Source organism: Nerophis lumbriciformis, linkage group LG34 (genome assembly GCF_033978685.3).
Source record: "Nerophis lumbriciformis linkage group LG34, RoL_Nlum_v2.1, whole genome shotgun sequence".
Classification (NCBI taxonomy): domain Eukaryota; kingdom Metazoa; phylum Chordata; class Actinopteri; order Syngnathiformes; family Syngnathidae; genus Nerophis; species Nerophis lumbriciformis.
The window spans coordinates 21,535,539-21,551,377 of record NC_084581.2 but is presented as its reverse complement, the minus strand read 5'-3'; the positions used below and the strand labels follow the sequence as shown (position 1 = coordinate 21,551,377).

Below are 15,839 nucleotides of genomic sequence, written 5' to 3'. Positions count from 1 at the left end.
TAGGGCACGTCCGACCGGTAGGAGGCCACGAGGAAGACCCAGGACACGTTGGGAAGACTATGTCTCCCGGCTGGCCTGGGAACGCCTCGGGATCCCCCGGGAGGAGCTGGACGAAGTGGCTGGGGAGAGGGAAGTCTGGGCTTCCCTGCTTAGGCTGCTGCCCCCGCGACCCGACCTCGGATAAGCGGAAGAAGATGGATGGATGGAATTCCCGTTATTCCTATCCAGCCTTACTTCTTTCTTATCAATAAAATCTTCCGAATTTTGAGTTAAAAAAAAAAAAAAAAAAAAAATTTTTGGTACAGCCCACAAGCAATGTATAAAATGATTTTCAAGAAGAGGTGGACTGTGACGTCATCAGCAGTTGTTTCTCTGTCCGCGGTGCTGAAGTCTTGTCACGTGACCTTACTCGACGATTAGCTTTCGCCCACACTATCTAATTGTTTTTGCTCTCTTTTTGTCCCTCTCTCTTCCGCACTGTTGAACTCACACAAACAAAATTGCTTCGGGTGCACTCTTATTTCAACCTCCCATCGCTGCAGACGAACCATTTTAGTTGTCTTTGTGTTCCCCCCCTCCCTGGTTCTGCTGCTAATTTCCCTCCCAATCTCCCATCGCCATTTTTTATTTCCATCATTCACTGGACACGGTGGAGTCATGGACGCCGCTGACTACTTGGAAAATCCTCTTTACAGCGAGCTAAAACAATTCTGCCGGAAAGTACAGGAAGCTTACCGCGAGCTCAAAGAGGACCTGACACCTTACCGCGATGATCGCTTTTACAGGTACGTCACCTTATAAACATGCACATAAAGTCAATGGACGGTATGACGCTATATGTATTGCAGTGTATACGCATATAGTCGTCTGTGTTATTAAACTCAACACTATTTACACGGGAAATGCAACCCAGCGATAGGCCTTTATATAAATCAAGTGTATAGTCTGTCCTTTTTAATACTAAAAAATACACGCAAATTATTTTTTTATTCACATTGTGTGCTGGACCTCAAAATTAATATTTAAATCTAATTGTTCTAAATATAACTTCTTTTTTTTTTTTTTTTACATAATACAATGCAGTAGAATTAAAAATCACAAAACGCTCCCACATACACACAAAGTTCGTACATCCACACGCACATTCATTGTACACACATACATATACACACATCCTGTACATATACACTCACTGTACAAGCATACATACTGTATACACATTCACTGCACAAACATACATATACACATACTGTACAAACATACATATACACATACTGTACATATACACTCACTGTACAAACATACATATACACATACTGTAAATATACATTCACTGTACAAACACACATATATACATACTGTACATACACATTCACTGTACAAACATACATATACACATACTGTACATACACACTCACTGTCCAAACACGTATACACATACTGTACATATACATTCACTGTACAAACATACATATATACACACTGTATATATACATTAACTGTACAAACATACATATACACTCACTGTACAAACATACATATACACATGCTGTAAATATACATTCACTGTACAAACATAAATATATACACACTGTATATATACATTCACTGTACATATACATTCACTGTACAAACATACATATATACATACTGTACATATACACTCACTGTACAAACATACATATACACATACTGTACATATACATTCACTGTACAAACATACATATACACTGTACATATACAGTGCATTCACTGTAAAAACATACATATATACACATCCTGTACATATGCACTCACTGTACAAACATACATATACACATCCTGTACATATACATTCACTGTTCAAACATACATATACTGTACACACACTGTACATATACATTCACTGTACAAACATACACATACTGTACAAATACATTTACTATACAAACATACATATACACATCCTGTACATATACACTAACTGTACAAACATACATATACTGTACACATACTGTACATATACATTAACTGTACAAACATACATATATACATACTGTACATATACACTCACTGTACAAACATACATATATACATACTGTACATATACACTCACTGTACAAACATACATATATACATACTGTACATATACACTCACTGTACAAACATACATATACACATCCTGTACATATACACTCACTGTACAAACATACATATACACATACTGTACATATACACTCACTGTACAAACATACATATAGACATACAGTATATATACATACATGCACTCATGCATGATATAATCACGTCTCATCAAACATATATTAACGTTGTTGCCCTAGGGTAAACTGGATAAAACACGGCACACTGAAAGCTTAACCTATTGTTACTATAACAATCTACAAGGCTAATATAGTCTGCTTCTCTTTCTTCACCTCCATTTATCTGCTTTCTTTTGTATTTCAAGTTATCATTATATATATGTATTGTTCCATTTGAAACAATTGTATTGTTGAGAGGTATTATTGTTATTATATATTATCAATAGCGCTATTTCTATTGGTATTTGTATTGCTCCATTTGTAGTGTAATAACGGTCTTGTCATTTCTAATATTTATTTCACTAACTGCTTCTTTGCTATCATTTTTACCATTTGTGCATATCCTATTTGCTGATGCTATTATGTTGTTGTTGTTGTTGTCTCTTTGTCTTATCCCCCTCTTGTCCCCTCAATTTCCTCCTCTGTCTTCCTTTTTTCTCTTTCTATCCCCTCCTGCTCCGGCCCAGCTGCACCAAACAATAATATATAAATCTATTTAATAAAGTCAAATACAAATAAGGCAACAAGAGAAGTATCCCACACTTCTCTTTCGTAAAGTACATTTTTACAGCCGATATGGGCATTTACATCAAGTATATGATATGCCTGAGAAGCTGGACAGGACAAAAAACAAAACAAAAAAAAAACAAATCAGATTCCGGTGTTGTGCCGGAAAACGCACCCCTGCCATAATATGCACCCCCTGACGCGGGAGCGCGCTTACGTCACTCGATTGCATCACTCGTCTCGAAAAGTATATCTAACTCGGCTGTTGGCTGAAATAGCCTCTTTTAAATCGCCTCTTTCGGCATAAAGGGACAGCAAATATTCCAATATTAATTGGTTGTTTTCGCCTTATCTGATCTAATGACGGCGAAATCATTAAATGCTCACAATTTTTAATTCATCCACAAGTAAAGCACAATTAAAGTAAACTTGGATTATTTCACTTTATGTACTTTTTTATGCCGAAAGAGGCGATTTCAGCCACTTGAATGACGGCGAAATCATTAAATGCTCACAATTTTTAATTCATCCACAAGTAAAGCACAATTAAAGAAAACTTGGATTATTTCACTTTATGTACTTTTTTATGCCGAAAGAGGCGATTTAAAAGAGGCTATTTCAGCCAACAGCCGAGTTAGATATACTTTTCGAGACGAGTGATGCAATCGAGTGACGTAAGCGCGCTCCCGCGTCAGGGGGTGCATATTATGGCAGGGGTGCGTTTTCCGGCACAACACCTGCACAACACCGGCGATGATGTCGTATTGCGCATGCGTTAAATACGCTCGCTCCCCGTCCCCTTTGATGACGTAGCGCTTCCGTGTTGTTGTAGAACGCGGATGTCTCAGTCTTTTCTCACCGCCGAACGGCTGTCAAACTGGATACATGGATTTGTAAGTGTTGAATATATTAGAATATTAAAATGTGTCACTTTAACTGTATACTTAATAAGCGTGACAACTAAGGGACACTTCCACCTACCATATGGCACTCATAGCGGAAGCTAACGTGTAAACTACTGTAATGTTGTCATACCTGTACTTGGCTATTACAAGCAAATGCCACTCTCTGCTAACAAAATGTGTTTTTCCCTAATGGTTTTAATGGGTATGATATCTCTCCCCACATAGATTGGCGCCCATGCGTCTGTACACTCTGTCTAAAAGGCATTTTGTGTTGGTCTTCGTGGTGTTCCTTGCTTGTTTTGGACTCACAGTCTTGATTGGAATTGCAGGTAAGGTTATTGCACTATAAGAAAATACAGTAACATTAAGTAACATAAACAGACAATACAGTACCATATAGATAAAACTGACTTTATTCAAAGTCCAGCTACACATACTTTCTCTTGGATTTTATAGATAGATAGTAGAGATGCGCGGTTTGCGGACACAACCGCGGAGTCCGCGGATTATCCGCGGATCGGGCGGATGAAATAAAAAAAAATAAGATTTTATCCGCTCGCGGGTCGGGTCGGGCGGATTAATTAGATATTTTTTTTATTTTATTTTTTTTTGCGGGTGGCAGTTAAACCAATTGGGAAATATATATACATAGTTAAATGTTGTTACCCACATACGAAAAACGAGCAGGCACCTGCAGCATATGCCACAACAGAAGAAAAAAAAAAAAGAGATGGACACTTTTACGGAGCGGAGGGACGCCTCGCCGGGGTCCGGGACCGAGGCTCCTTCCCCCGAGAGGGCCCCACCGGGAGCCGTAGCTGAGGCGATCCGCGAGAAGGGCCCGACGCACGTCCAGGGTCACTACCGCGCCCACCGCACCGACACCCCGCCTCGTCCGCTTTCGCCGCGGCCGGCGTCACGCGCAGCCCGCCACCCCCGTGGCCGGGGGCTCGTAACATGGGTCACTCCGCGCGCTCCGCCCGCGTAGCTTACCTGCTTGCTCGCAAAATGATTATTAGCATTCAGACAGGTTAAAATGTTGCTAAAACCATCACTTTTCTATCAGTCACAGTGACTTTTCAAAACAAAAATATTACAGCAAAAATCATATGGGTTGATTGACATGTTTATTCTGTAAGCTAACTTCAATAGTTTGAAATTATTTTGACAGTTAATGCCAGTTATCCTGTCAACCTTTCACAAGACTTCAATTTGTTAATTGAAAGTATAAATAGTATAAACACTTTTAACAGTATGTCGTGCTGTGAAATACAGCCGACAGGATGGCGCACCAAACACAAAGCAAGGCCATGCTGCAGGAGAACAAAGGACTTCTTTCATTTAAGGTTTGTGATAAACCATCAAACTCATTCGTTAAAAGGACTCTATAGTAATATAAAGCGAATTTTTCTGGACATTATCATGCAAGAAAAGTTTATTTTTGGGATCGCGATCACCGCGTAATGATTTTTAAAGGTTGCATTACATTATTAACTGTCCCATGTGATCAGCCAGTGCGATTGGAAGTCCATGCTCAATTATTGCCTCCGTAAATAAAACTTCGGCATTTATCACATCCAAAGAATCTGTTTGGGCGACGAAAAACGTTGAAAGTTTTCCACTTGTATCGCTAGCAACGGCATTAGACTTGTGTTTTTTTGTCCCAACGTGGTCTTTTACATCGCTAATTCCTCCGTGTCCGATCGAAAAATCTTGTCTGCACAAGGTGCAATTCGCGTAGTTTTCACCCTTTTTTTATTTTTTTTATTAATATTAGATATATAACAACGGGCGGATCGCGGGCGGATGCAGTTCTGATCAAACGTTACATCGGGTGGATGGCGGATGGTTGACGACTTTCTGCCGCGGTTGCGGATGAAATAAATTGCCTATCCGCGCATCTCTAATAGATAGATAGTACTTTAATGATTCCTTCAGGAGAGTTCCCTCAGGAAAATTTAAAGGCCTACTGAAATGTGATTTTCTTATTCAAACAGGGATAGCAGGTCCATTCTATGTGTCATACTTGATAATTTTGGGATATTGCCATATTTTTGCTGATTGATTTAGTACAGAACATCGACGATAAATTTCGCAACCTTTGGTCGCTGATAAAAAAGCCTTGCCTGTACCGGAAGTAGCAGACGATATGCGCGTGACGTCACAGGTTGTGGAGCTCCTCACATCTGCACATTGTTTACAATCATGGCCACCAGCAGCGAGAGCGATTCGGACCAAGAAAGCGACAATTTCCCCATTAATTTGAGCGAGGATGAAAGATTCGTGGATGAGGATAGTGAGAGTGAAGGACTAGAGGGCAGTGGGAGCGATTCAGATAGGGAAGATGCTGTGAGAGGCGGGTAGGACCTGATATTCAGCTGGGAATGACTAAAACAGTAAATAAACACAAGACATATATATACTCTATTAGCCACAACACAACCAGGCTTATATTTAATATGCCACAAATTAATCCCGCATAACAAACACCTCCCCCCTCCCGTCCATACAACCCGCCAATACAACTCAAACACCTGCACAACACACTCAATCCCACAGCCCAAAGTACCGTTCACCTCCCCAAAGTTCATACAGCACATATATTTCCCCAAAGTCCCCAAAGTTACGTACGTGACATGCACATAGCAGCACGCACGTACGGGCAAGCGATCAAATGTTTGGAAGCCGCAGCTGCATGCGTACTCACGGTACCGCGTCTGCGCATCCAACTCAAAGTCCTCCTGGTAAGAGTCTCTGTTGTCCCAGTTCTCCACAGGCCAATGGTAAAGCTTGACTGTCATCTTTTGGGAATGTAAACAATGAAACACCGGCTGTGTTTTTGTTGCTGCAGCCGCCCGCAATACACCGCTTCCCACCTACAGCTTTCTTCTTTGCTGTCTCCATTGTTCATTGAACAAATTGCAAAAGATTCACCAACACAGATGTCCAGAATACTGTGGAATTTTGCGATGAAAACAGACGACTTAATAGCTGGCCACCATGCTGTCCCAAAATGTCCTCTACAATCCGTGACGTCACGTGCCGGCGTCATCATACCGAGACGTTTTCAGCAGGATATTTCGCGCAAAATTTAAAATTGCACTTTAGTAAGCTAACCCGGCCGTATTGGCATGTGTTGCAATGTTAAGATTTCATCATTGATGTATAAACTATCAGACTGCGTGGTCTGTAGTAGTGGGTTTCAGTAGGCCTTTAAATTCCAGCAGCAGTGTACAGAATTGAGATCGAATTTAAAAAGTAAAAAGTAAATATTGGGGGTATAAATGGAAACAAAATAGAAAAATATTACAATAAGAATAAAAATAAAAAGCAACAATGAGAATAAAAATATAACATTAAAATAAGAATATAACAAGAGAAACTAGGCAGTAGTGACCATGTTATGAAAAAGTATTGCACTGTTATGGTTTTGCACCCCGAAGGGAATAAGCGGTAGAAAATGGATGGATGGATGGATGGATCCCCTGTCATCCTAGTACCCCCCTACCCCCCAGAGAGGAGTTGTACAGTCTAATGGCATGTGGGACAAAGGAGTTTTTTAGTCTATTAGTCCTGCACTTGGGATGAAACAGTCTAGCACTGAACAGGCTCCTCTGTCTACTGATAACAGTATGCAGAGGGTGACTGGCATCATCCAGGATGCTCACTAGTTTTTCCACAGTCCTCTTCTCTGCCACCGTCACCGGTGAGTCCAGTTTTATTCCGATCGTAGAACCGGCCCGCCTGATCAGTTTCTCCAGTCTGGAGCTGTCCTCCTTAGATGTACTGCCCCCCCAGCACACTACCATGTAGTACAGAACACTGGCAACCACAGACTGGTAGTACATTCACAAGAGTTTATCTGGTTACTGTTGATAACCACCTGCCCTTTGTTGCCTTTTGGAAAGCACATAACGTTTTGTTGTTGTTAGGTCCCAAGATTCTTTCCGAGCAGATGCACAATGGGGATCAGTTCCTTGCCAAGAACGTCTCCGTTAAGGTAATGTCAAAAGGTCTACTATACTTGCTGGGCTTGTAGTTGTTGGTGGGTAGGGCTGGGCGAATATGGACGAAAAAGTATATCTCAAATTATATTTTTACTTAAACTCGATATTTGATATATATCTCGATATATTTTCCGGTGAAAAGGTTTATATAAAGATATATGTTTTTGAGCGAGATTCAGTGAAATTGAAGTGATTGACAACTGTACTGTAAACAGTCAGTGTGTTTTTTATCAAGCCAGTTAGTCAAGATGGGTATTAACAGCACAGAAAAGAAACTGTTTAAGTAGCACAGAATTACATAACATAAACAAAATTTGAAAAAACGAAGAATGTATTCATAAAATAGGTAAATATTGTTTCTACATAAAATAAATAACATAGCTGTGCAAATAATAATGTATCAAACTCAGATAAAAAATAAATTTGCAGGCAGGCACTTTTTATTTCCCAGTCGACGATGTAATGGACTGTCACACGTACGGTTCTGGTCAGCGGCAAGTAATTGACTTGACTTAATTGTGCGGCTATGATCTACATTTTATCCTTGTAACAATTTAATTTATTGTTATATATTAAGTTTATTGAATTCTTGTAGTGGTATTCTTATTATTATTATTATTCTTATACCTACTCAGTGGCCTAGTGGTTAGAGTGTCCGCCCTGAGATCGGTAGGTTGTGAGTTCAAATCCCGGCCGAGTCATACCAAAGACTCTAAAAATGGGACCCATTACCTCCCTGCTTGGCACTCAGCATCAAGGGTTGGAATTGGGGGTTAAATCACCAAAAATGATTCCCGGGCGCGGCCACCGCTGCTGCCCACTGCTCCCCTCACCTCCCAGGGGGTGATCAAGGGTGATGGGTCAAATGCAGAGAATAATCTCGCCACACCTAGTGTGTGTGTGTGACAATCATTGGTACTTTAACTTTAACTTTTTAACTTATTAATATTGTTGTATGATTATATTTTAAGTAGGGCCCTAATACTCCTTCATACTATTCCAATCAATTAACAGTGTGCTTTCTCTTTAGGGTACTCATGCCTGCTTTATGATTCTGGTATGTGGCTTACATAAACATAATATTCTTTTTTTCAGACTGGACCTTTCAATTTAAACTCCCCGCCTCTAACCACCTATCATCAGCAGTTGTGGCTCACTTGTGTGATGCAGGCTGAACACAATAACGGTAAGAGTATGTCAAAAAGAAACCGTAGTAACAACATGCTAAGCAAAGTCTTGACAAAGAATTTTTGCTGATATTGTACCCGCGGCAGTGGTCGACTTCCAGCAGCCTTTCGAGATCAATGTGGAGCTAAAGGGCGTGATGCAGGACGCCAGCGTGACGTCCATCAACAGCGTACACCGCAAATCAAGAACGTTACACTGCGGCGAGAAATGCGACGAGATTATTGTGCTTCATCTAGGCTTCTTAAACTACAACCAGTACCAGGTCAAGGTGGGCTTCAAGGGCCTTGAAAACATCACTTACAATCTTAGGGTCAATTTTGTGGTAAGTGACACACACACACACGGTTTTAATAAGAGTTTGTACCTTTCTTTGTTATTAACAAGCAACATGTGTGTGTAGTGGAAAACCTACAATCCTACCTTTTCCCAAGTGGAGATCTGGTTCCGCTTTGTCTTTGTGGTGTTGACATTTACGGTTACGGTAATTATGCTTTTTTGACATTACCAGAAGCACCTTCATACATTCAAACAGGATAAAAGAGGATATTTAAGGTGACAGTGGACCTCTTCCTTTGTGCCAGTGTCTCTTCGCGCACTCCTTGAGAAAGTTTTCCATGAGGGACTGGGGCATTGAGCAGAAGTGGATGGCCATCTTGCTGCCTCTGCTGCTGCTTTATAATGGTAATTCTCATTCATTGATATCGCCCTGCATTTCATTTTAGCGCGGATGTAATGAAATGTAATGTTGCGTGATTGTCTTAAAGCGTTGTACAATGGAACCTCGCTTTTCGAACTTAATTGGTTCTTGAACAGGGTGTGTAAATATAAAAAAAATTATATTGAAGCAAATACCTGCATAAAAACATCGTAAACATGAATAATGGGTTCCAACCATGACAAAAGTCAATATTTTAGTAATTTGAACACAATATTAAGCGCTAGACAGTACTGTATATCAAACAATCATAATAAGAGGGTGATTAATCATGTTTCTCTTGATTAAAAAAAGCCAAAAACATATAGCTGAACTGTCCTCCAATGCAGCTGCCCTGCCAACACGCACACACACTGTTTGAATTCACAACAATTCCTTAACTTTAACAGCCAGGTTGCCAAAATAATTAGGAATACAAAATAAAATCCACTTTACCCGTTTTGGTTCATTTTCTTTGTGTACAGCCCCCCAATGGTACAAAATGGTTGCGCTCCTGGCACACAATTGGTGAATGTGGTTCGTAAATCGAAAAGTTTGTACAATGAGGGGTTTGTCAATGATGAGGTTTGTAAATCGAGGTTACATTGTACGTTTTTATTAGTCAGGTGAACAATGAATTTCTGTTTGTTGCCATAAAAATTAACCTGGTTAGCTCCTCAATACAGTTGAACTTTTATGGTAAAAACACAATGGCTGGATTTGTTTGAAATAATAAAAATAACATAGCATTACATTGTGTGACATCATGCATAACAATTGTTAAAAAAAAAAAAAAAAAGGGTTATTTCCCCCCAAAATATGCATATTTTTGTAACGTTCAAGGGCAACAAGTGTACACATTATTGCAAAAAATAAGAGAATTGATCATTTCTGATAAGATTTAGTCTAAATACCTGATCCAAATTGCCTCTGCATTGTTCCTTTTTGTGAGGTAAAATGTGTCCAAATGGCGAGTGAAATATCAGTTGTTTTTTCTGTCTTATCCAGATCCATTTTTTCCACTCTCCTTCCTGGTGAACAGCTGGGTTCCAGGGATGCTAGATACCTTCTTTCAAGCCCTTTTCCTATGCGCCCTGCTGCTCTTCTGGCTCTGTGTCTACCACGGCATCCGGGTGCAGGTGTGTTACGGCCGCACATCAACACCTTCATTACAACGCGGTTTAACGTGCGTGATTTGATTCCACAGGGCGAGAGGAGATGTCTCACCTTCTACCTGCTGAAGCTGGTCATTGTGGGCCTTCTGTGGCTCTCAGCCGTCACGTTGGGCATATGGCAGACGTGGGTTTGTCCTCTTGACCTCTCGCAGGTGACTCAAACTAGGAGTGACGATGCCGGCTCTTCTGCTTTTTAGGGTCAATGAACTCCAAGACCCCACCTACCAGTATAAAGTGGACATACACAACTTTCAGGTGAGTGTCCCTTTTGGGTTGTGTTGTTGTTGTTGTTGTTGTTGTGATGCCATACATTCAAGTTGTGTTAAATCAATTTTCCAGGGCATGAAGGTGTTTTTCCTGTTGGTGGTCATCCTGTACGTCCTGTATTTGATCTTCCTCATTGTCCGAGCTTGTTCAGAACTCAAGAACATGCCCTACTCAGGTATCACGCATTGCCACACCACTTTGAAACACGTCTAAACCTAACCCAAAGAATTGATCTGTTCCTGTGTCAAACCTTTATTATTGTACAGGCAATGTTTTACATAACATTGATCCTTAGCTGCAATACATGTGAAAAAATAAGTTAACTACTAAAATATTAATACAGTGGACCCTTCATTGTAGGAAGTTTTTGATGTGCGAATTACAGACCGAATAAAAATACACTTTGTGTCCCTCGAGAAGTTCTGTGGGGAGTGCTAGGGCTGCCCTTTACACTGGTTATAACTTTTATGGACACAATTTTTAGGTGCAGTCAGGGCCTTGAGGGGATCTGGTTTGGTGGCTGCAGGATTAGTTCTCTGGTTTTTGCAGATGATGAGGTCCTGATGGCAAGGATCTTTAGCTCTCACTGGATCGGTTCGCAGTCGAGTGTGAAGCGACTCGGATAGTCCATGGTTCTCACTCGGAAAAGGGTGGAGTGTCATCTCCGGTTTTTGAAGGGGATCTTTCCCCAAGTGGAGGAGTTCAAGTACCTCGGAGTCTTGTTCACGAGTGAGGGAAGAGTGGATCGTGAGATTGACAGGCGGATCGGTGCGGTGTCTTCAGTAATGCGGACGCTGTATCGATCCGTTGTGGTGAAGAAGGAGCTGAGCCGGAAGGCAAAGCTCTCAATTTACCGGTCGATCTACGTTCCCATCCTCACCTATGGTCATGAGCTTTGAGTTATGACCGAAAGGACAAGATCACGGGTACAAGCGGCCGAAATGAGTTTCCTCCGCTGGGTGGCAGGGCTCTCCCTTAGAGATAGGGTGAGAAGCTCTGTCATCCGAGGGGAGCTCAAAGTAAAGCCGCTGCTCTTCCACATCGAGAGGAGCCAGATGAGGTGGTTCGGGCATCTGGTCAGGATGTCACCCGATCGCCTCCCTAGGGAGGTGTTTAGGGCACGTCTGACCGGTAGGAGGCCACGGGAAAGACCCAGGACACGTTGGGAAGACTATGTGAATGCTTTGGAGCATTCACACAAATAGATTTGTGGAGGCTGAAACCCACTGTTCATGTTTACATTGTTTCTTATGGAGAAATTTACTTCAATATACAAACTTTTCTATTACGAACCCTGTTCAAAAACCAATGAAGTTCGTAAATGAAGGTTCCAATGTATGCAGACACAATAAACACGATGTGCCGCACGTGTCAATCTTTAGCATTCGTTGATGTACCAAGTGTAAAGGGAAGTTAACCAAAGTGTGTGATGATGCTGGACTTAAGTATTGACATTTCTTTAGGTCAGTGTCGCTCAAAACAAAGCGAAAGGAGAAAATGACTATCATACTTTACAAAAGATATGTTAAGTCATTGTGTGCAGCTTTACAGCTGTATTTTTTGTCAAATGTTGAATTGTTGTCTAAATTGTGTGTAGACCTGCGGCTAAAGTTCCTGACAGCGCTGACATCAGTGGTGCTCGCCATAAGGTGTGTTCAAGTCATGCAATCTGATAAGTGCTCAGCATAGCAGGTTGGAATCCTCTTATTTGTCTTTTTGTGCCGCAGCTTGGTCATTCTCTACTTGAGGTTTGGTGCCAAGGCCCTTCAGGACAACTTTGTGGCCGAGTTGTCCACCCACTATCAGAACTATATCCTTTAATGACCACAATATTGGATCGGAAGTGTGGTGTACACGTTCTAGACTTCATGCTCGGTTTATTTGAATAATAATGCTTGTTTTCTGTGTTTGTAGCTTTAGTGCTAATGAGATGGGTTTGTCCACTCCTGTCTCGAAGCCATCGTGAAATGTACTCACTTTTTACATACACACTGTATCGCTGCACTTGTTCACTGTAATAGACTCCATATGTCACATACAAGAGCGTAACATTAAGGAGTGAGCCAGGAGGACACAATTGCTAGCAACACTCGCATATTATAGCTTTGTGAGCCACAATGCTACAACATCATTTTTTTAGACCTTTAACATCAAAACTGTGGCCACTATTATTATGTGCAGTTCTGTTTTTAACTGACCGTAGGTCTTCAACTATAGAAAGTATTTCAACGGTTGAAATCTGCACTTTTGGGTGTTATACGAGTTATTACGGTAATCTACGTCACAGCAGGTCAGACCAGAAACAAAGCAGAGTGGGTGGGGTTTGTTTTCAGAGCAGACAGCCCGAAACGCGTGTGGCAGAAACCGATGCGGAAGCAGATTTTTACATCAGAGTTCTGCATAAAAGTGATAATATTATCATATTGTAGGTGTTTATTACACTTTGCATTCATATTTTGCTGTTTTTTACATTTTTCTTGTGTTTTGCTTGATTGTAAAAGATACACAACTATTGAGGAGCTGGTCTGAGAAGTAAAAGAGGAGCGACGTTCATATGTTGTTAATATTCAGTGTTTTATTGTTCATAGTTAATATTGTAAATCCAACTTTCTTTATTTGAATGTACATTTTGGGTGTACCATTCAGTAAAAAACTGTAAAATGCCATTCCTTTTTTTGAGGCAGTCTGTCATAACGTTTTTAGAACTCTATCAGACATTTGACTTTTAGTATGTGTTCCTGAAAAAAAGGGACCCAAACACACATTCTGTACAGCAGGTTTTTACAGCTAAATGTGTACATATAATTTATACACACATACACATTGGCCCCCCCAAGACACTTTTTTTCTCTCAATGTGGCCCCCGAGTCAAAATATTTGCCCAGCTCTGCACTAACAGCAACATCATGCTAGGTTAGCCTATGCGCTGAAGAAAAACAAAATGCTCACACACACCTCCCACTTCTGTAGCTAACCGTTGGATTTAGTTTAAGATGTGCAGCAAAGCCTTTTTTTTTGACAAAAGCTCAAAAGTGGATCAAATGAGTAATGGAGAGTATTTCTCTATTGGCTGAAGTGACACACAATTGAATCAATCTCCTTTGCACAATCATGCTGTACTTTTTAATGTTTGTATTTCGTAGCAGGTTCTCCTTAACTCCAGACATACCAGCAGAGTTTTTGTCCTTTTACGGCCTCCTCAATTTCTACTTGTACACATTAGCATTTGTCTACTCTCCCTCCAACAATGCCCTTTATGGTAGGTTCTATCCCGCCATTTGAAGTTCACTGTAATAACAGATTGTTGATTGACGCATGTTTTTCTTCTAGACTCCCAGCTGAAAGATAATCCTGCTTTCTCCATGCTGAACGACTCGGACGACGACGTAATCTACGGGTACGTGTTCAGTCGACTTCCTACTTTCGTTGGGGTGCATCCAATGTTAAAACTTAGGGTGTATTTTTTTTTTTTTTTTTTTAAAGGAGCGATTTTGAGGAAATGCCTTTACAAAACGGACGTGCAATTAAAGCAGCCGCCAACTTCCAGGACGAGAGCGACAGCGACTGATTGGGCTCGGGTGGGAAACGCACAGAAAAATATATCAAGTGTAAATAAGAAGTATTTTCCACGCTGGAAGTGTACATAAACATATTTTTTTTAAAAAGGACCACTTTTCCAGAATGTACTGTAATTTCACTGGATATAGTGGCATGTCACCACTTAAAACTTTCTTTTTCATTCACCACCAGCATTTCTTCATTACTTGGGAGTAATAGGGCCACTCTATCCAATTACTGTTCAAAACGTTTTTTTTTTTGTTTTTTTACATTTTAAATGGAAAAAACAAACGTATTTCTTCAAGAGGAAACACTTTCTTGTAATATTTTACTTGTTTAATTTTGTTCTTTAGTTGGTTAATTCTTTGTTACAGCATTATCATTAAAATATATACTTTTTAACATTTTTAATGGAAAAACACAGACGTATTTCCTCAAGAGGAAACACTTTCTTGTAATATTTTAATTGTTTAATTTTGTTTTTTAGTTGTTTAATTCTTTGTTACAGCATTATCATTAAAAAATAATGGAAAAACAGATGTTTTACATGAGGAGCAAAAGGTCTTCTTTCTATATAAATGTTTGTTTTTTACTTGTAATTAATTTAAAATGTTGTAACAGTTTTATAAAATATATAATTTTTTTGTCATAAAATGACAAACTACAATAATTTTATTTTATTGTAAAATTGTTTCTCATACCTTTTCTGGTAATATTATTTTGGACTTTATTCTTTGATATCTTTTCTGATAAAAGTATCACTTTTAAGTAATTACCTTTTTCTTCAAATATTTATTTCTCTTCATATTCTTAACTTTATTTTGTTGTTACTTTCTCTCTAAAGTGGCCCTAATTCTCCTCTGAAACACTTACAAATCGAGTTAAAAATGAAAAATGCTAATGTTACCCAGGGAATTTTTTGCCCTTATTTGTAGAGACAATCTCTAGTTATTATGCTTTGAGTTAAACTACTGATATCTCTGTACTGTTGGTTCACGCTGCTGTGTAAGCGAAAGAGAATACCTGATTGTTGGAATTAAAAAGCAGCGGCCGTATCTGAACTTTAAAAATATTGTGAAGTGCCAAAGCTGTGTTTATAAGCCAAATTTGTGCTTGATATGTAAACATTTATGAAGGCTGTTAAAAGCATTTTTTGAAGGCAGTATCTTTTTGTGAAGACATTTTTGTAATTGCACTTGTGTAGGTTTTATTTAGTTAGAAAACGTTTATACTGTATT

At 39.8% G+C, this 15,839-nt stretch overlaps 1 protein-coding gene across 3 annotated transcripts; it reads left to right on the top strand.

The window, feature by feature from the left end:
* The first annotated feature begins 358 nt into the window (after positions 1 to 358).
* Positions 359 to 14,711, top strand: tmem181 (transmembrane protein 181). 3 transcript variants are annotated; one of them, XM_061929646.2, is made up of 16 exons: positions 359 to 785; positions 3,938 to 4,041; positions 7,645 to 7,712; positions 8,815 to 8,905; positions 8,994 to 9,229; positions 9,308 to 9,388; positions 9,489 to 9,588; positions 10,610 to 10,740; positions 10,809 to 10,900; positions 10,974 to 11,031; positions 11,116 to 11,218; positions 12,641 to 12,692; positions 12,771 to 12,853; positions 14,213 to 14,302; positions 14,374 to 14,440; positions 14,527 to 14,711. In XM_061929646.2, the coding sequence occupies exons 1-16, from the start codon at positions 658 to 660 to the stop codon at positions 14,609 to 14,611; spliced, it is 1,569 nt and encodes a 522-aa protein (XP_061785630.1). In that variant the 5' UTR covers positions 359 to 657; the 3' UTR covers positions 14,612 to 14,711. The 3 variants fall into 3 exon arrangements, with proteins under 3 accessions (XP_061785630.1, XP_061785632.1, XP_061785631.1); XM_061929647.2 differs by lacking the exon at positions 359 to 785 and adding an exon at positions 3,537 to 3,700; XM_061929648.2 differs by lacking the exon at positions 3,938 to 4,041 and having other exon boundaries at positions 366 to 785.
* The last annotated feature ends 1,128 nt before the right edge of the window (positions 14,712 to 15,839 follow it).

What these genes read in the sequence shown, in the direction of transcription:
- tmem181 (XM_061929646.2), top strand. Translation starts at nt 658, where the DNA reads ATGGACGCCGCTGACTACTTGGAAAATCCTCTTTACAGCGAGCTAAAA. An exon ending in ACCACGGCATCCGGGTGCAG is followed by an intron (nt 10,741 to 10,808) that starts GTGTGTTACGGC and finishes TTGATTCCACAG; the next exon opens with GGCGAGAGGAGATGTCTCAC. An exon ending in ACGTTGGGCATATGGCAGAC is followed by an intron (nt 10,901 to 10,973) that starts GTGGGTTTGTCC and finishes TCTGCTTTTTAG; the next exon opens with GGTCAATGAACTCCAAGACC.